Source organism: Dysidea avara, chromosome 4 (genome assembly GCF_963678975.1).
Source record: "Dysidea avara chromosome 4, odDysAvar1.4, whole genome shotgun sequence".
In the NCBI taxonomy this organism is placed as follows: Eukaryota; Metazoa; Porifera; class Demospongiae; order Dictyoceratida; family Dysideidae; genus Dysidea; species Dysidea avara.
The window spans coordinates 45,179,139-45,200,122 of record NC_089275.1 but is presented as its reverse complement, the minus strand read 5'-3'; the positions used below and the strand labels follow the sequence as shown (position 1 = coordinate 45,200,122).

Here is a 20,984-nt window from a genome sequence, read left to right as displayed (position 1 = left end):
CTATATTGTATGTTGACGTAGTGAAACACTAAATGTATGCTGTATATATAGGTGATTTCTACAGGTAGACAGTTTATCAGTAGTAATCTCCTTTTTATAATTGTAAAACTGAGTATAACACAATGATTAGAAATGGTATGGATAAAATCCTTTGATCTTTGGGAAATAATAAGGTCTAATCCCTAAGAGACCTCTGGAGAGGTTCTCTAAAATGAGACCTCCTATCTCCAGTCGAGGGAGTCAACACACAGCACACCTCACTGATGATCAATGATGTGCTGAGTAGCATTGCAGAATTCACAATTGATCACTGATCTGCTATGAGATCTGTGAGCTTCCTTTTATATATACGACAATGTAGAAAGTGATTTTGAGTTTACATTTTGTGCAAGATATGATGACATGATGTTTTGCTTGACCCACAATCAATCTATTTATCTACTAGTATAAATACACCCACGCCATTTTTAAATATCAGTTAAAGACTGCCCACTCAGATTTTCATGGCTTTAAAAACCTTGGCTTTTTAAAATCATGAAGATCCTCGTGATAGGTCTCTAACTATTACTTAATAATAAGTAAATATAGAATAGTAAAATAATCAGTACTTAGTTAAGTAAGTAATTAAGTAAATAAGTAATTGATTAACATTTTATTATCCTTTACAGCTATGCACATCAGTTTGATGTATGCGGGAGAGTGTAGTACATATAAAAATAGACTTGCTAGTTCATCCAGAATCCAGTCCAGTCCAGTCCAGTCCAGGTAATGGTATTATACTTCCACAGTCAACTCAGTAAAATAATGCTTCAAATAATTATTAAAATGAATTTGTATATCACTCTGGGTAAAACTTACAAAGTACATCTAATAAGTAGCTAAGTAAATTATATAATTTGAATGTGTACATAATTATAATAGTAATCACTATTCAAGGTAATGCTACAGTTGCAGGACGTTGTATCAGATACTCTGCCAGTTCTTTGACTATGTGATCTCGATCATCATGCCGTGACACAGATACAATCTTGTTAATAAGTGTTGGGTATTCTGTCATGGTGACAGAAACTGCATCTTTTGGATCCATTTCAGTTTTGACAAGCTTAAGGTAGTAGTTGTGTTCAATGCTAAATGGATCGCTGCGAATTGTTCTTTGGTTTTGTAGGTGATGTGAATCTGCAATCATTTTGGGGTCTCCAATCCGGTAATCAAGAGGTGTGCAGAAGCACATATCTTTAAGTGATGTATCAGCACCAGAGTCCATTAAACATTGGGCAATTTTAGTATTTCCACTGAGAAAAGCTGTATGAAGTGGAGTACGTCCTAAGTGGTCATCAGGAGTAGTTAATTTGAAATTAAAATTGTCACCAGTCAAAAAGGAGATGACATCAAGGCTATTGGCCATGGTAGCAGCATGTAAAATGGTGTAGCCATCATACTTGGAGCATACATCAATATAAGGCATGACAGACATCATCTCAATGATAAACTCATCTGATGCATGCTCAAACATTGCATAAGCACAGGGCTTGGGATCAGCACAAAAACCATCAATTTCATAAGAATCCACATCATAGTAGTCAAACAGCAGCTGTGCAAGTTCAATTTGCTGAGTGATGATGGCAGCAAAAAGAAGATTCACTGAACAGTCATCCTCACAAAAGACTCTACCAGCATTAGTGATACCACACTTCTGCAAGAAGCCATCAACCTTAACAATGTCTTTACTAAATACTGCTTTAATCAATGCTTGGAACTGTTCTACTGACAGTACCCCAGTCTGAGACGTTGCCTGCTTAGGACATTCCTGTCTGTAAGCTATGTTTAGTAGATCAGACATGATACGGACACGTGAGTCATCCTTGAGTCTCACATGATCATCCTCCACTACCCACCCACTCATCTTCATCAACTCCTCACAAGCAGGATACCTCCATACTTTACTGCTAAATGTCTTGTTAGCAAGTTTGATTTGACGATACTTGTCATCATTTGGGTGTTGAAAGATATTTTTAAAGCACTCCTTTAATGTTTTCAGAGTTGCCCTGCGATCATCAGGGTGCAAACAAGCAATCACTTTCTCAAGTTGTTTGGACAGTAAATGTATCACTTCTGACGTAGTTTGTGATCCTGTAGCTGCTGAGGAAGTGACAAGATCCTTGACTTTAACCCCTGATGGCTCCTATAAAATAATTTGTAGTGAATACTTTGAAGATATCTAGTAATGCAATATTTTGCCATACATATATATGCCCTTAATTTATGGCCTTTAATTTGAATTTTGCAGCATAAGAAACTAACTGCTACAGTATTCTAATTTAAAGAAATTCAATTTTTCACTGCTACCGTACAACCAGAGTTCCAAATATGTTAGGTAGACAAAATTTGGCAACATATCACCATCTACTCTTGAAATGGTCAACAGGTAAACATGTAGCAACAACAATTAACTGTACTAGTATACTTACGTACATAGTTAAAAGAATGATTCGGTGCAGTTCTATAAAAAAATTGCACAAAATTCATTGGCCTATATATAGGACTGGATGGAGTCTTTAACTCCTTCAAAGCATGTGTTATTACAGATGATTGACTGTTGTAATATGTGTATGCTCAATGGTTCAAAGAGAAGATTTTAGTAGGCCTATAGCTAGCCAAGGGTAGGGAGACTGCTCTATATCGTGATCTTACTAGTTCTCTTCATCAATATTTTTACTTAGGTAGCTGCCTCGGTTGTCTTAATAGTAGTATAGTAAGTATGCCCAGGTATAAGGGAGAATTGATAGGCTGAGGTCAAGACATCTTTAATGCTGGTCACTACAATCAAGTCACCAGTGGGTCTGGAAATTTTACTGTGTTAAGGTTATTATAATTTTCAAAGGCATAAGCCTTTGATGAGTAAGTCATAATAATAGAACAATAATACGTACAGCAATATGATCTATTGTGAAGTGATAACATTTTACATGATAAGTTTACCGTATATAAAAGCCTCAACACCCCATGGTGTCATTGTTCATGGAACATCATCATGGGATATGTCTGTATACTACTCAGTTGCTTTCAAACTATATAGAAGTTGGAACAAAAATTCCCCATGTACATACAGGACTATAGTGACTGCAGAGAGCTGTTCCAAGTCTTACAGATGAAATTTAAGAAACCCAGAATTGAAAGTCCCACTGGACCACCAAAGGAAGGACAACTGTACATATTATTATATAATTTACTTTCTCAAGTGTCCTAACTAACACCTTATTAGTGACTTACATGAGGAACACCAATCCTTTCACATATGGCAGAATGAACTGTTTGTAAATGGGTAGCATCTCTTAGTCTCACATGATCATCCTCCTCTACCCACCCACTCATCTTCATCAACTCCTCACAAGCAGGATACCTCCACACTTTGCTGCTAAATGTCTTGTTAGCCAGTTTGATTTGACGATACTTGTCATCATTTGGGTGTTGAATAATGTTGTCAAAAATCGTCCTCAGTGTTGACAAGGTAGCCTCTAGATCTTCAGGACTCAGAGAAGCAGCAATTTTGTCTAGTTGTGCTGATAACATGTTCTTTTTGAAATCAGCATCCCTTGATGTGATCTGTGTGACAGATGCCAAATTTGCCTACAGTTGAGGTATTTAAAGTTAGCATAAATTCTATGATAGAGTTATAGGTACTGTATGTACGTCATTACATTGTATGTAACCTACATAGTACCTAAACATGCTTGCAACTTGTCATCCTTATATAGTTCAAACAAGATACTGTTCTGTAGATGATATCTCAGTTAGGCCTCATATACCATAAATGATGAAAATTTGGTGAACTTAGAAAATTCACCAAACTATATTTTGCAGATTGTATTATTGGCTACATGATCAATTTGCCAAATTTTTATCTGCCAACCTGTTTTGCGTGCTGATTCACCAAACTTGAGTCACAGCAAACATGCTGTGATGAATTTGATAAAGCTTTTTAAGAGCTGTCTTACTATGAAAAAGTCAAAATTGATACATAATACCAAAACATGAACTGTTTATGGTATATCGTCTGCCTTTTGCAATTGCAGTACCAAAATTAGTAATTCTACTTAGATCACGTATTTAGCCACGTACTTTACATCTGAATGAGAACAGCCTTTGGCTATACTGCAATATGATGTACTCAGATTGTGTAAATCAGGGCTCTGAACGCAATAACATAAAACAGTATATAGACATATACGTCACTTTAATATTACATAAACGTATTATTAGCACATATAACTACGCTGTACATACATACCTTTTCTAGAAATTCTGGTGGCACTTGTATTTCTGTACCATCAACAATTACACACTTGATCTTGTGCGTTGCCAGCAGTGTAAACTCTTGATGACCAAGTTTGTAGTGTAGTAGGTAAGACTTCACTGCTGCAGATATCTGATATATTAGAGCAATGCATCCTTCCTCTATTCCTCTTAAGATAACTGAGCCTGGCTTCAACTTGAAGCACTCAAAGACAACACGTTGGATCATATTTTTCATTGGCAGTGTGCATATGTTTCCAGTGTACTTAATAACCAGTTTGTGTGTCCCTGGCATTAATTGAGTGGGTTTTGGTTGTTCTTGGAATATCCGCAGTAGGTCTAGCTCATTGATGATTGAGTTATTTAGTTCTTCGGTAAACCCTTCCAGTAGTTTGATGGCTTCTTCACAATCAACTGACTCAACAAGCACTTGTAGGAGCTCATAATCATAGACACTGCAGTATTGCCCAATCTTCTTGAACAAGTCAGGTATAGTTTTTATTGTGTTGTATGCAACATCAGTGGAAAACACCGTATGATTATCCTCATCAGCTGCCGACAAGTTCATTATTAGCTCATCAACATCAAAATGCTTTTCTTCCATGGTCTGCTTTATCTTGTTGACAACTTTGATATACTTCACTTTTAATTTTGTGATTGCTTGATTTTTTAAATCACACTCAATAGATTTCTTGCTATCTGTTCCACAACAGCTAGGTGATTTAGCTATAAGAATAATATGTAGATTAAAATATGAGTACCATATTATTATGTAGATGCATACATGCAAGTGAGTGAAAGTGTGGTGCATACATGTGAGATCCCTCAGCAGAAATACTGCATACACAGTTGGCATTATATAGTTTAGAAGAACTAAACAGTAACTAAACCACAAAGGAGGTTGAAGGCATGCATGCATAGCTCAATGCTTTCACATTGAAAGCATACTGGACCTCCTTGGGTGTTGAAATACCTAGTACATGCATATGGCACATTAAGTCCCACTGAATAGGTGGCTATACGTAAAAACCATGTGAGATCTCATTCCAGACCACGGATGCAGTAAATGTCCTTGCTGACAAGCTAGAAAGACAGAGAGAGGAGTCCTGCTGAACAAAATAGTATGAATAAACACCAAAGAAGTTATTCTACGCAGCATACACCACAAAGACTGTAGTGATATTGACATACGTGCACCTAAGTCATGGGAAAATGTGAGGTTAGAGAAAGATAAAGAAAGCCAAACCCATTATACAGTGCTGCTACAAATGAAGAACAGTACAAGAAGCACCTCTGCAATTGGCCCAGTCACTATGGAAATTGCAATTTGCATGCACGCCCTGACTATCAATTGTGAAGTGGCTTCAGTTCCAGTGCTACAAATGAAGAAGCATCTCTGCAAGCAATCCAATCACACTACAGAAAATAAAGGCACTGAAGTCATGCCTCAAGTTACCACCAAGCGGGAATGGAGAAAGAAGTAGAGCACAAAGGAGGACAAAGGTAGGCACATCAGTGATGCGTGTATTGTAGCTACTGCTTCCAGTTGGCAAAAAAGTATGCCTCACACCAAAAGTGATATCGAACAGTGAAGAAATCAAACCTGTAGCTTTATCCATGGTCGAATTATGCATCAGTGAGTCAGGTAGTCCCAACACAAAATTGGTTTAAAGACAAAACTACATACAACCTTACAAATAAGTAAACGTACTGTTTGATGGACTTTTGGGCCTTCTTGGGCTCTTTGGGAGATCCATTATGGATGGCTGAACTTGTTGCAACTTTTGCACCTCTAAAAAGTAAAGAGTACAATATGCATCATACCTTGTCTAGGTAGAGTCGCCTCATGTTTATTATTATGGCTATACACACTGTTAGCTGTGTATGGGTACAGACAGACACAATACACTGTATACAATACTGCATGCACACTCATAAGCTAACAGACTGCTTAGATGTTTATGTACACAAACATTTGGCAAAACCAAACTTTAATGTTTCAACATGTCCAGCAATTTGGCATACAAAAGTTTGTGGGCAATTTTATAATCCATACAATATTAATATGCAACATATAAATTTTGTTGAATGTGCTTCAGTTCACCAGATTCACCAAACTTAATCATGGTGTAGTTTTACAACTGCAATAGTCCCTAAACAAGTATTATAGTTTATCCTCAACATATTGTTAGTAGTAGGAAATGTTTTTAAAAACATGTATGCTCTCAAAAGAGAAATGTCTTTTAGAAATACACAAACAATATAAGTACTTCCTGTAAACTTCCTTTTTCCTTAAGTTCACAGACTCTTATTAAAACTTCAAATTGAGGCTCTTATTTCAATAATCCTGACTGCAGCTGAAGCATAAAGCAAATAGCAGGATTTGATCCACATATACAATTACATGACTATGATTAGGGCCAACAGAGAACAGGCTGAACATGCATATAATATATATCAGGCAGATAGGCAGCTATAAACTAATTATATATACATAATTATTGTACCTCTAGCATTTTCGGCTAGTTTGTCTAATGCGTCAATGAGGACTTCCCATGATGCATTCCTGTTCATATCCAACCATTCTTGTAACATCTTACTACATGATCCTTCACAATCATTAGAAAAATCTTTCTCAATATTCCTTAACAAGTGATCTTCAATGTTAAGATGCACACCCAGTTCCTTCCATGTTGAGGCCCATTTTGGTACTATATGATTGGCCATATCTTTTAGTGGAGGCCTTTCCTTTCCTATAACAGGATAAGTTATGCTATCTATAAACATGAACATGTATTTGTATATGCTACATGCACGCAAAACAACACACTATACATAACTGGTAAGATGATTAGCAGAGATCTGAATCTTATATATCCCATACACCTGTAAGGCTGTATGTCTATAACCCACCCAGTATAAAATTCAGATCACTTTACACATTATTTGGTTCATTAAACTGGCAACAGTGGCAGATACAGGTCACCGTGGTTACATTGGTTTCAGTTCTAACTTCTAAGGCGTGTGTCCAAAATCAGTTTATGGAGCAATGCAGGTTGGTGAAACTACCTAGTTTATAGACTAGCAATCAAGTTGTAAATACTGGTAGCTAATGGCCTAGTTAATTTTTGATGCCATGATTCTGGCACCACCCCTTTCAGGTGACCTCTATAAGCACCTCTAAAATAAATATCATTTTAATATTTTAGATATTAGGACTACAGTGGCGGATCTAGATGGGTTTCTGGGGTTTCGACAGAAACCCCCTTTTAAATTTAGCTCAGTGGAAGTCTAAATGTGACCCGGTCTGCGAAAAGGGCTCTTATAGCCTTTCCAATTGCATATATATGGTAACCCATAACTTGACTGGTGAATATGGTACAAGCCTACAATTTGGTCACTCAACAACCCTAACCTGGAAGTAGCTGTGGGTGTAATTACATGGTGATAGCTTTAGTAGATTAGGAGTTATGATTAGCCAAACATGGATAATTGGAAAGGCTATAAGAGCCCTTTTCGCAGACCGGGTCACAAATACACAAACATTGTTGTACTGACAATTTGTAATATCAAACAACTATATACCACTGTATTTCAGTAGCATGCATGCAGCTGCACTTAACTAACACCATTTATAGCTATTTCATCCTCAGCAACATTTCACTTTTCAGCTCCCACTGCATTAAAAACAATCGAGATACTCTAATAGAGCAGTCAAGTACAGTAACTACTCTAATAGGGCAATCAAAGCTACAGCTTATAGTCACCATCTTTTCCCTATAGTTAGCTATAGTATTTACAGTTTAAAGCATGTAGCTAATTGCTAACTAAAAGTAGCCTAAAATCCAATCTCATGCAGAGCTTCAAAAATCTCAAAATTTTCTGGAGAAATCTCATCAGACACCTTATTCAGATACACCAACTTTCAGAAACCCCCTTTTAAAAGTCCTAGATCCGTCACTGGACTAATTAGTACTACTTGAAAAGGCTTTGGCTTAATGGTAAGATTTAACAGTGAAACATTGCAGGAGAGTGATTATTTTGTTATGAAATATTACTGCTATATCAGTAGGTAGCTAGTAAAAGTCTGGATCCGCCCCTGGTAATTATTCTGAAAATTTCTCCAAAACTTATACAATTAGTAGGCCTAGGAGAACCTATGCCGATAAATTCAGTCACTAAATCCAATCACTAAATCCAAAGTGCATGGAAGGAAATCAGGAGTTTACTGACTGGATACATGTAAATTATGTACTGTTTAGTTGTGTCCCATGCATTTGGTTTGCTTTGCCATCTGCATGTCACCAGCTTTTAGAATTGCCACCGTTTGAGATGGACAATAAATAATACCATGCAGTTTAATCTATAATTGTAGTGTTTAATTCAAAATCAAAGGTATTTCCAAATTCAATTTCAGAAGGCAAATTCTCCAGTGGGGCATACCCCAAGACCCCCCTGGTCAGGGCCGCCCAGAGAAATTAAGGGGCCCAGGGCAAAGAGTTAAAGTGGGGCCCTTCACCCAAGTTGTAAGGTGAAGACCAAAAAAAAAAAAAAAAAAAAAAAAAAAGGTCACAACCTGCTGGCAATGACAATAATTACCCAGCACCAACCATATCTCCTTATCTATAAGCTTGCTACACTGCTCCTCTGAAGAATACTGTGACTGCTCTATTAGAGTATTTAGATCTGACTGCTCTATTAGAGTATATCGATCTTTTAAACAGGTATTCAGGGGGCCCTTCATGGGGCCTCCTGGGGCCCCTTTCAGGCTGGGGCCCGGGGCAAAATGCCCCAGTTGCCCCCCCCCCCCCCCCTGTGGGCGGCCCTGCCCCTGGTTAGACCACACTTCGCATACTGAGTATTGTTGAGTGACTTCCACTAATGATCACATAAGAGTATCTTAGGTCTGCCCCTGTTGCCTAAATGTGAAACCCCTTTGAAAATTTCTATATCCATCACTGGGCAATACATACACAACTCATACTTGTTTACAGGCAGTGAAGCGAGTCTTTTCTATAACACTTCTACTACCGTGACATTATTCTTGTTTATTTCTTTGTCACAAGTGGTTGTGAAAGTAAAATGAAACTCATACTCTGTGCGTAATTGACAGTAGTAACCCTCAGCCTTGTAATATCACTGCTGGCTTGTTCAGATAAAGATATTTCACTTCAGTTCAGGTTACCACATTAAATAGACACCTTTGCAATTTTCAAGCTATATTAATTCCTTCCTCTAAAGCAATAAGGAAATAGTGTGAATTCATCACTTCAAGTGAATCACAACAACATACACTCAAAGAGGAAGGCTCTGTTGTGGGTTAATGTAAAGTTCCCCTTAAATTTATCTGCAGTGGCTCTATAGCATATGTCACATGACATCATGAAGATCAAGCATGCTGAACACTAAGTATCCCATTTATCCTGTAGCATTTAAATCTTAGATATACATGCAGATAACCCTGCAAAGATCACCTGATGTGTGTATACTGCAAACTTCACAACACTGTACTCTCCACTTACTACCATAGCACAAATGTTGATATGTACATAATTGAAGAGACATAAGCCTATAACTGCATAATCAAGTCTAGCTTATATGCACTTGTCCTATTTTAAGTAATGTGACTTTGCACATGGTTAAACCAAAATCCTTAATAGGGAAGTAGCTTGGTTAGGTAAGTGCTGATGTCAAATATATACCCACACTATTACGATATCAAATCTTCTATTACTATAAAAGGCATTATGTCTAGCATAAGAGCCAAATTTCCTGCTTTCCTTCATATACCTCAGTAGACACAGTTAGTGACATAATTTGTGGCTACGCACTATATTGTCTTCTAATATCTCCAGGGAATATTATTTCATAACAACATTATGTTGACAACTACACATACACAAGGAAGTTTCATTGCAACTACTATTTCTGAATGTTTATACTATACAAGAAAACTGAGAATGAATGGACTATTTTAGTGTTGAAAGTGTAGGGAGTACATATAGATATGTAAGCAATAGATGGCAAAATCACAAAGGGAATAGCTAAAAACTATAGTGAATTAAGAGAGGTTGCCTATATAGCTGCATAGTGGACATTATCCCTATACTCCAGTCAGTCTATCCCTATATACCTCAAAAGGAAGAATGATGCCAAACATGCCAATTTTGCATCTGAATGTGTGCCCCAACAATTAATTATTACTGAAAAGCGAAGTGCCATTGCGCTTCATTTTCAGCTATGTTCAGCCCATTACACACCATTACAAATGATTAACAATACGAGAAGTACCTCTGCAATCAATCTAGAAAACTCTGACAACTCCCTTTACAAATGTATGGGAAGCCATCACATGGCACTACCACGAATCAACACCTTGCGCTGTCAGCCAAGATAATCGGGACGCAAAGCAGGACACAGGTAAATGCATTGTACATACTGCGGTATGCCAAAAGGCAGCAGTCAGGCTGAAACGACATCTAGCAGTGAAAATATCAGGCCATAGCCTTAGAGTTATGCTTGTCTGAAGGCATCAGGTGGTTAGTTAGTTAGTCAGTCAGTCAGTCAGTAGAAAGTTCTGCTAAATAAAAATAATTCCATAGCAACTTATCGGAAGCATTTTTGGCCACTCACTACACACTTTTGAGCATGGTTATACTCCACCAATGCCATGAAGGTATTGCAAGGCTGGTTTTGGGGTGATATTCTTCCAAATATACAGTACATATGATAATAGTACTATCATACTGGTGATGTCTAATAAACAAGATAAGTTATGTGTGAAACATATGTATTTCTAGGTCTAATTGGTAACTACTCAGTAATAGTTAGTATTGCTGTAAGCAATGGTTCCTTAATAATTAGTTTGGTAACTTAATATTTAGTTTGGTAACTTAATATTTAGTTTGGTAACTTAATATTTAGTTTGGTAATATACATAGCTAGCTAATATGCAAGAAGTAATGTATACTAGTGTTAAGTTGGTTACCTCAGTATTATAATATTATAATGTAGAAGGAAATGCCAATGGGTAAACAGGATGGGCGATTTTACACTAGACTATATTGAATTTCCGCATAAAACTGAGTCTGCTAATATTTATGTACATCCGTAGCTAATCCGATTTGCAATAAGGAACAAGAACTGTCAGGGTCATTGTATATAAATGACATAACAAAAGATATCAATTCTCCTCTTTGGATGTTCACAGACGATTGCTTGCTTTACAGAATAGTCAATAGCAGAGAAGATACCACCAGGCTCCAACAAGATCTGGACAAGTTATCTGAATGGGCTAACACTTGGCAACTAAACTTTAATGTCATCAAATGTGCCGTAGTGCAATGCACAAGGACCTCTTTACCAATCACACATGATTACATATCGAATGACCACATTTTAGAAGTATCTGAACAACACTCTTATCTGGGCATCTTAATTAACAGATCGTTATCCTGGTCCTCACACATATCCACCATAGTAACAAAGGCAACAAAAACTCTAAATTTTTTGAAACGCAACCTCAGTAATTGCTCAAGAAAAGTTAAGGAATTGGCATACCTCACAATGGTTAGACCACAAATGGAATACGCGTCAGCTGTGTGGGATCCATACTATGATTCACAAATCCAACAATTAGAAAAAGTACAACACCGTGCAGCCCGATAGATTTATAATGGCTATAGTAGATTTAGCTCAGTCTCGGCAATGTTAAGTGAACTATCCTGGCCATCTAGCAGGGGCGGATCTAGGATTTACAAAAGGGGGGCTAACTCAAGGTACTAATCTCTTGGGTGGAATGCTGGAAATAGGGGATCTGGGGGAATGCCTCCCCCCTGGAACATTTTGAAATATTGATGCTAAAATACAGCAATTTGGAGACATTTCCACATAAATGCATATTTATGCCTGTAGATATTTTATATACTGCCTTTAAATATATAATGGCTCTCTGCAGCATTTGCTAATGGAAAGGTTTGGGTAGGTTCAGACAACCAAGCACATGATGCACCTTCTCACAATTGCATGCATGATAATATTGAAACTGGAAAATTTGAATGATACGAGATTGAATCTGAAAGCATTTTCAATGGAAATTGTGTATCTGAATTAAGCATACTGGTACCGGTAATAACTACACAAGTAGATGAACAAGCCTTTTAAACATACCAATGCACTTCATTGTATGTGTAGGCACAGGAAGATTTGGAAAAATACCATAACAGGACCAACTATTATGCTTACGCTGAATGTTCTATTAGAGTAGTTAGGTGACTGTTCTATTAGAGTATCTCGATCTTGTACACCTCCAGTGCTGATCCGGGTCCTTGTTGCATAACTTTTAGCATAAATCCACTAATAATGCCTTGGAAAGATGTTTATAAGGTGGTTTATGAGTATTTGTATTACTGATCATATAATTATGCTAAGACAAAATTTCATTGTAATCCTCAGCATATTGATCAAGTAAAGCCTAAAAGTGAAGGGGGGGGGGGGGGGGGGGGGGGGGGCTTCAGCCCCCAAAGCCCACCCCCTAGATCCGCCCCTGTCTAGATTACAAATCCTACACAAGGCACTGTATCACACCAGCTTGCTGTCTCCATTCCATCATGTTACTTACCATCAATGAGAGCAACCAGATCATGTACCACCGTACCCATTACATTTCATCATACCATCCTCATCCACAAGGTCACATCAGAACGGTTATTTCTCCAGAACTATTAAAGAATGGAACACTTTGCCACTTAATATTATTGAAACCTCTGACTCTGATTTGTTTACGTCACTTCTACAATCACATTACTGCACTTGTAATTAGATAATTGGTTTATATTGTAACTTTTTTTTCCTGAGCATACCAGCAGGGCTGACTGCTCCGGGGAAGTATAAATAATAAATAAATAGCTAAACAAAAAAGCTTCAGTGCAGTCCAGTTAGCTACTTCCGTGGGCACGGTTGTCAGTTGAAAATTTCGCAAGACTTTGGAAGTCCATGACGAAGTAGACCACCAAATACGCCAGTAGCCAGACCTGCCGCCAGGTAGCTATATCTGATAACCGCCAAAATACCATGCATGCGTACTACACGACTTATCATGCCTACTTGTTTCGTTGCCTGATTATTCCACTATCCATATCCGAATGTATGTGCTGAGCTACAATGCATCTCACCGTCAAAGCTAGCCAAGGAAGCTAGCAGACTCACACGGCGGGAAGCTCGCGGTACACGCTAATACAAACTAGCTATACACTTACTTTTCGTAGTTCTGAATTCCTCCATGGATTCCTCCAACTCTCGTTTTGCAAGAGCATCTCCTTTTACATCCATTCTAAACGCTTCCTAGTTGCAGAATGGTTGCAACACACCAGTGTACGAAGACTAAAGCATGCGAATGCACGTGATCCCGCCCCTCCAACTTTGTACGTAACACAATTCAAGGGATTCTGAAAACAAGGAAACGGAAACATCATATATAGACATAGTATGCTTTGTAAAAGAAAGGTACCTACCCAGTAGCCAGCTGTTTTTGATGCGGTGGAATTGACGGAAAGGAATCAAGGCTTAGGGGGCATCTCCAAACTGATTTTAGTACGCTTAACGTCATATATTTAGCTCAAAGATTTTCGCTTAGGCTCCTAGGCTATGGGTAAACACCTCGAACAGGCTCTGCCTTCTGTGTACACCCTCCAGTGCCTAACTGGTAAAGTAGATAATAACAACAACATTTCCCTACTTAGGTGGCCTCCCCAAAATTGGCTCCGAGCGTGGCGCTTGGCCGGAATCTGGGTGGCCTGCGGATCAAGTCACGATGGGGTTGGCTTTTTTTCACCCCTTCTAGGTATTTGTCCCGCTTCACTTTTTTTATTTTATTATTATTATTTTTTAATGTTATTTAAACAGGGAGACAGCATCAGCAAAAGCTGTTTTTCAGCTGTGCACTTTAGGATATTTAGCTCAAAGATTTTCGCTTACGCTCCTAGGCTATGGGTAAACACCTCGAACAGGCTCTGCCTTCTGTGTACACCCTCCAGTGCCTAACTGGTAAAGTAGATAATAACAATCATAATGACGTTAAGGGGGAGGGGGGTTCAGGCCATGACGTTATAAATTTTTATTAAAGCAGTTATAGTGTAAACAGCTAGCCGGAATAGAGGAATTGACGTGATTAAGCAGCTATACTGCTTGTAGACTATATTTTCAGGTAAAGAATATAACGTTTTGTGCTTCTATTGTCAATGCATTGTTTTCATAGTGTGACGTCAAGGAGAGGGGGGAGGGGGGGTCTAAAGTTAGCGTCATTATGACGTTAAGCGTACCAAAATCAGTTTGGAGATGCCCCCTTACAAAGAATTATTTTTTACTATACAGCCTGCTGGCAAACTCTGCAGAGTCAGCTAAGTTCAGAAAGTATTCTTCTCTGATTCCATCATTTCACTTCTCCCCTTTATGTGTTGAGACTCTGGGTGCTTGGGGATCATGTGCACGCTCATTAGTGAGGCGGATAGGTTCCCGGGTAATGGAACAGTCTGGTGATAATAGGGCCACCCAATTTTTGATTCAGACAGTTGCCATTGATAGGGTCCGCAACGCGAAAAATCGATATCCTCCAATCAACTACCTAACTATTGTCATGTGTTAGGCTAAGTGTAACTTGAATAACACCAGCGTGGCAGCCAAGTTTGTCACTTTCTTCTGGTAGAAAACGATACAAATGTCTTAAAATCACGTGATTTTTCGCTGCAGCGATTCGTAGGGTTCTTCGTATGCCACGATGTTCACTCTCAACATTGTTCAAGTAGTCTATCATCAACTCAAAGTATTGGTGGTTTGATTTTATTGGTCAGTTTCTGGTGGCAGCACGATCTGTGCAGCTTTTTGACGACAGACAAAATGTTTCTTCCTCTGGAGCACAGGACAAGCAGAGCAGCAACTGCGCCGTGGGTCAGCAATGACCAGTACTAGGTAAAGTACCTGCATGCGGAGTATGGTTATAATTGAAGCTTGTTAGCCATCTGGCTGAGCCATCTATATGCTGAAATTCGGCCAAAATGACGCGATTTTTGCAAACAAATACCAGAATGGTTGATACATCAGTGAGACAGTCTCCAACAGCAAGGATACGAAGCTTATAAACATCTAACAATACGGCTATCTTGCCCAGTAAGCGCATAGAGCAATCCAGTGCATGAAATAGACACTCACGTGATTGAAATTTAAATTACGGAAATATCCATGAAATCGCTATCATTTCTGAATAGGAACCATGCAATGTGCTCCTTTTGTAAATATTGTGTTAATTGTTCACTCAGACGTGGTCTGGGCCAGTGCAGGTGTGTTTTGTACTATGATGGTATTGTAGGAAAAGTCTTAGACTGCTGGGCTAGTCGAGATGCTGAACCTAACACACACAAACTGATTGTCACTTGATTCCAAGTGATTTTAAGGTCATTGGAATAGATTATAGTTGTATTTTCGGAGATTTGAATATCAATCACGTGAGTGCCTATTTCATGCATTGGACTGCTCTACGCGTTTACTGGGCGAGATAGCCGTATTGTTAGGTGTTTATAAGCTTCGTATCCTTGCTGTTGGAGACTGTCTTACTGATGTATCAACCATTCTGGTATTTGTTCGCAAAAATCGCGTCATTTTGGCCGAATTTCAGCATATAGATGGCTCAGCCAGATGGCTAACAAGCTTCAATTATAACCATACTCTGCATGCAGGTACTTTACCTAGTACTGGTCATTGCTGACCCACGGCGCAGTTGCTGCTCTGCTTGTCTTGTGCTCCAGAGGAAGAAACATTTTGTCTGTCGTCAAAAAGCTGCACAGATCGTGCTGCCACCAGAAATTGACCAATAAAATCAAACCACCAATACTTTGAGTTGATGATAGACTACTTGAACAATGTTGAGAGTGAATATCGTGGCATACGAAGAACCCTACGAACCGCTGCAGCTAAAAATCACGTGATTTTAAGACATTTGTATCGTTTTCTACCAGAAGAAAGTGACAAACTTGGCTGCCACGCTGGTGTTATTCAAGTTACACTTAGCCTAGCACATGACAATAGTTAGGTAGTTGATTGGAGGATATCGATTTTTCGCATTGCGGACCCTACCATTGATGTTCAACGTGGCAATGCTGCTTCTGTAATGGCAACAATACCATCATCCCAGGACTGGGCAGAGTTTGTCTCTCTGCCCACTGTTTAAGTGTTTATTATATTATTATCTTTGTTGCTGTATAGCTTGTAACAAAACAAAAAAAACAACAAAAAAAAAACAATTTTGTATAATCTATGTACTTTTTACTTCCGTTACCCTGCTCCAAATGTTTAAACATTCAAGCTCCTACAAACTATATTATTCTTTAACTTGTAACTTGTACTCTTTATAGCTACCCCTTAGTATAGCTATAGCTAATCGTAATTTGTAAGTAATTAATTATGGCTACTAGTGCAAGATACTGCCAGGTAGACCTCAGGTCTGTAATTTAACCGTTTAATTTTGTATGCTGATCTGTACAGTCCTGTAAAGTATTAATAAATAAATACATAAATAAATAAACAAAGAAAGCCGAAAGTCTCGAAGAAAGCATATTTTTACAGTATTCATTCTTCATTGGCTTTACTGTGCAAACATCATACATGATAAAATTAATAAGTTACTGAGGTATGCAAAATTTATGTCAAAACTGATCTAAGGAGGGAGAATTAGCCATATGGGAGAAGGGGTTCCAAAGGTTATTATACAGGTGGGAAGGAAAATATATATGAGTCAGTGTTCATCATTAATAATAATTGCTGATAGTATCCATTCCTTAATGGTCACAATTAAGGGAAAAAGAAATCTCAATCATGAATTTATATGTACATTACTATTATGAGTTTAGCTCGGACTTTTCTTTGCTGCAAATTAAGCAACATCATGATTGAGATCAACATATCAGAAACACTAGAGTACCTGGAAAAATCATTTAGGAATCTTAATCTGGCAGCTTTCTTCTGGATGGGTTCAAAGCATCTCCAAGAAAGCAGAAACAGCATGGTGATGGGTTTACTCATTCTAGTGCTGTGTGTGAGGAGCCACTTTCAGAATAATGCCAGTCAGTGAAGGGCAGGGTTATATTCTGTGTGAAGATCAATTGAATGAATGTATTTCTCAAATTTTTAACTGGAGTAACTGCAGTAGACTAATTACATCATTATGCCCATGTAGCAGATACTCCAATAATCCCTGCCCCCCCCCCCCCCTTATTTATAATGATGGTAAGTTATTCTTTCTTTTATTTAGTGGCCGCTAGCTCTGACCTTCAGTACCCTACCCCCAATACCAATGATTGTAATTATTGTACACCTGTATGCAGTACTGTAAAGTTATAATCAAATCAAAAATCAAATCAAAAACTGGTACGTGTAGCTGGCTGAAAGTGTAGTGTAGCTACCTTTCTGTTACTGACGTTTCAAATCAAATTAAAGTCACCATCGCCTCAGATACCACACAAGACTGCAGCCGCTGATCATAGGAAGTCTCAGAAAATTACAAATAAATCACTTAATCTTTCAGTCGCTTTACTGGCTTAAGTAGATGCTGTTCAAGATCTAGGAGTTATAATTGACACTACACTGTCCAGGACTTTACACATCTCTAACATAATCTCTAGAGTGAGATCTGGAGTTGCTTTGCTATGGGTCACTACCATCAGCAGTACTCTGTGTACTGTATAATACTTTTGTGCTGCTTACTATTGTGCTGTTTATCCAAGTTTATTAAGAAGATACAGTACCATCATCTTTTACTACCAGATAGTTCTTTACTTTAACTCAGCATCGACGATACCATATTGCTATTCAAGTTTTTAAGTACATACACCAATTTTCTCCATCTAAAAGTTTTACAAAGCATTTTTCAATACTCTAAGGTCACGTTGGCTGTAATATATATCAATCACCTCTGTTCCCCAGGTTTCTACCAATTTTGGAAAAGGAGTTTCTATTACTGTGGTTCTGTTTTGTGAACAATCTAGCATCAACTGTTGAGGGGTTACTAGTTTGTTGTCAATTAAAAGATTGTATTGTCGTTAATTCTGTATATTTGCTTTGTGTGTGTATGCATAGCAATAATTGTGTTTGTTGTGTGTACTGTAGTTATAGATATGTGTGTTGTATTTTACTCTTTCTGTGTGTATGTTTGCTCACAGGGCTCTACAGAACACAGGCTGTAGGACCAGATGCCCTACAGACCTTCAGCACTTGTGCTGTAAAGTCCTCATAAAAAAAATTTTAAAAGTATTTTGTTACTAAGTGCACTAGCTCCCTGTGTAAAAATTACCATTACAAATACAAAGATTTGATTTTGTCAAGTCTTTGGCTGCCTTAATCCAGTGATCCAACAGCTTTGTCAACGTCAATCAGAAGTTCGTCAATCAGAAGTTCCCAATCTCTTCAAGCCTCCTCATGTAACATTCGACAAAAAAAGTGACTAATACGGGAGAATGACAAATCTGAGATCCATTGGCTACCTAACAAAAATTTGGTTGGACCAATGCCATGTAAAGTGAATAATACTCCTGCTCTCATCAAAACCTCCATCTGAAATTTGCGTTGACTAAGTTTTATTAATACAGTGTATAGCATTTGGGGCCTTCCATTCATCAAGATCACCATAATTATGTAAATGATCTTCAGCATCACCAGTATGTGACCGCTTAATCCTTTTTACCAATTAATAATAATATTCATCAAGTAAATTGGTATGCTCATAAGAGTAATTCTATAAATGTTTTGAAACTGAACCCATTTTTACAGCTTAGCTGTTTTTGCATGGATGCTCTAATAGAGCAGTCACTTACTCTAATACAACAGTCAGATATACACCAATAAAAAAAATAGCTCCTGAGCATAATCCAACTAGCTATTCTGCATTGGATGTGCGGTACACCAAATTTTTTGCCTTTCTTGACTTTACTGAATCTAAAATCTTCAGACACCCAGTGATCATGCTGGTATAATTTTGGGTGCTGTAGCCATCAAACGTAATGCTAACATACTATATATATCATGCCATACTACTATGAAAATGTATGTCATGGAAACTCAACAGTACTTAACATATACTAAGAGAACAGTCTGGTAATATACAACTCTAATAGAACATTCAGGTGACTATCTGACATGTGACAGTTGTATTACTATTAAGTATTAAGATGAATCTGCCAAATAGTTAACTTACTTTCCATTAAGAAAAATCACAATATCTCTTTTCATTTTAAACATTACCTTTTTAGAAATTTATAGTACAACACATGGAAATTGAGACAAAATTTAAGTTACAAAATAGAGTGAATTTGTGAGCCAGCACTATTAAAGCATTATAATAAGGTGGTGCCTAGCCATCCATAAGCATATTCCTTGCTATAGTAGCTGTAGCTGTGTAGAAGTAAAAGAGTACTGTTGCTGGCTGCTTTGTAAAGTATTATCTCAATAACACACTCTAATAATTAAAACAGTCCAGCATGTCACAAGTTCCTATGGATACAAATACATGAAAATAGTAAGAAGAAAATATCCTGACCGCCTGGCAGACTCCTGTAAGCGTTCGAGCGTTAATTGGATGACTGCATGCAGGTTCGAGGCTGCCCAGATCCAGTCATGAATTTTTTCTTCTTTCTCCTACTTTTCAAACATACTTAGTGCAGTTAATATAAACATCTTAGGCCTTCTGGTATACAGGCTCTGCCTTTACCAGGTACTTTAATCATAACAATCATAATAAGATTACCACAATAATTATTAATGGTTGTCAATCTCCTACTGATCATGAGACATGTATCTAGGTATAAGATGATCATAATTATACTATTCTGCCTGTTAAAATATTTAAATTTAGGCTGGAGTGCTATCCCAACATAATGCTACCTGGATATTTCAAAGATAAACTATGGAGCTTATTTCCATGAAAATAGATCAACACTCTCTAATAAAGCAGTTAGCGAAAACTGTTGTACATAGCTCCTTAGATCGATACTCTCTAATAGAACAGTCACTTTGTAGTGAAATACTCTGAAATGTTGAAGAGCATAATAGACGAAAACTTTGAGAAATTTGAATTCCTAAACCATTTTGGGCAAGATTATAGCATATCAGACTTACATAACTTATAGTACAGGATAATAGCAAGTAGTGATGTTTCATGGAAATTCCATCCATAACATTGATGATGCATGGTAAGCCATATTTTAAATATCTTGTGGTTAGACAGCTGTCTAATGATATATATATATAAATTATGACTACAATATTTCTTGTATCTTTATTCTGATTTTACCAATAATCAATTCACAAATTAAAATAGTAGTACGTCTAAAGTAATAGGAAAACATTACATGCTTAAAGCACTGTAAGTACTTGTAGACACACCAGCCTATATCTATTATACTTTTAATTCAACTTGTCATGCTATGCTGCAGTGTTCAAGTGTCCTCATCAGTGGTAAGCCTCAGCTATCATGTTTTGCAACAAAATTTCCATTTGTGATATTTCAGGTTCTGTAAAGGATCAACTGCCTATGGAAAAAAATAGTTTGGTGCTTTAGGTGTATGTCACTATAACAGTTACATCAAACACCTAACAGACAGTAGGGCCACATTGATCTTTTAACTGACACGTGTCAGGATATTTACATT

The 20,984-nt window shown here is 37.6% G+C and overlaps 1 protein-coding gene across 2 annotated transcripts; it reads right to left on the bottom strand.

Annotated features, from left to right (window-relative positions):
- Positions 1–793: 793 nt before the first annotated feature.
- Positions 794–13,689, bottom strand: LOC136252390 (uncharacterized). Of its 2 annotated transcripts, none has more exons than XM_066044816.1 (6): positions 13,551–13,689; positions 6,801–7,046; positions 6,005–6,085; positions 4,289–5,019; positions 3,271–3,627; positions 794–2,182 (listed from the first exon to the last, which is right to left on the bottom strand). In XM_066044816.1, the coding sequence occupies exons 1-6, from the start codon at positions 13,621–13,623 to the stop codon at positions 932–934; spliced, it is 2,739 nt and encodes a 912-aa protein (XP_065900888.1). In that variant the 5' UTR covers positions 13,624–13,689; the 3' UTR covers positions 794–931. The 2 variants fall into 2 exon arrangements, with proteins under 2 accessions (XP_065900888.1, XP_065900889.1); XM_066044817.1 differs by lacking the exon at positions 13,551–13,689 and adding an exon at positions 12,914–13,128.
- Positions 13,690–20,984: the final 7,295 nt, after the last annotated feature.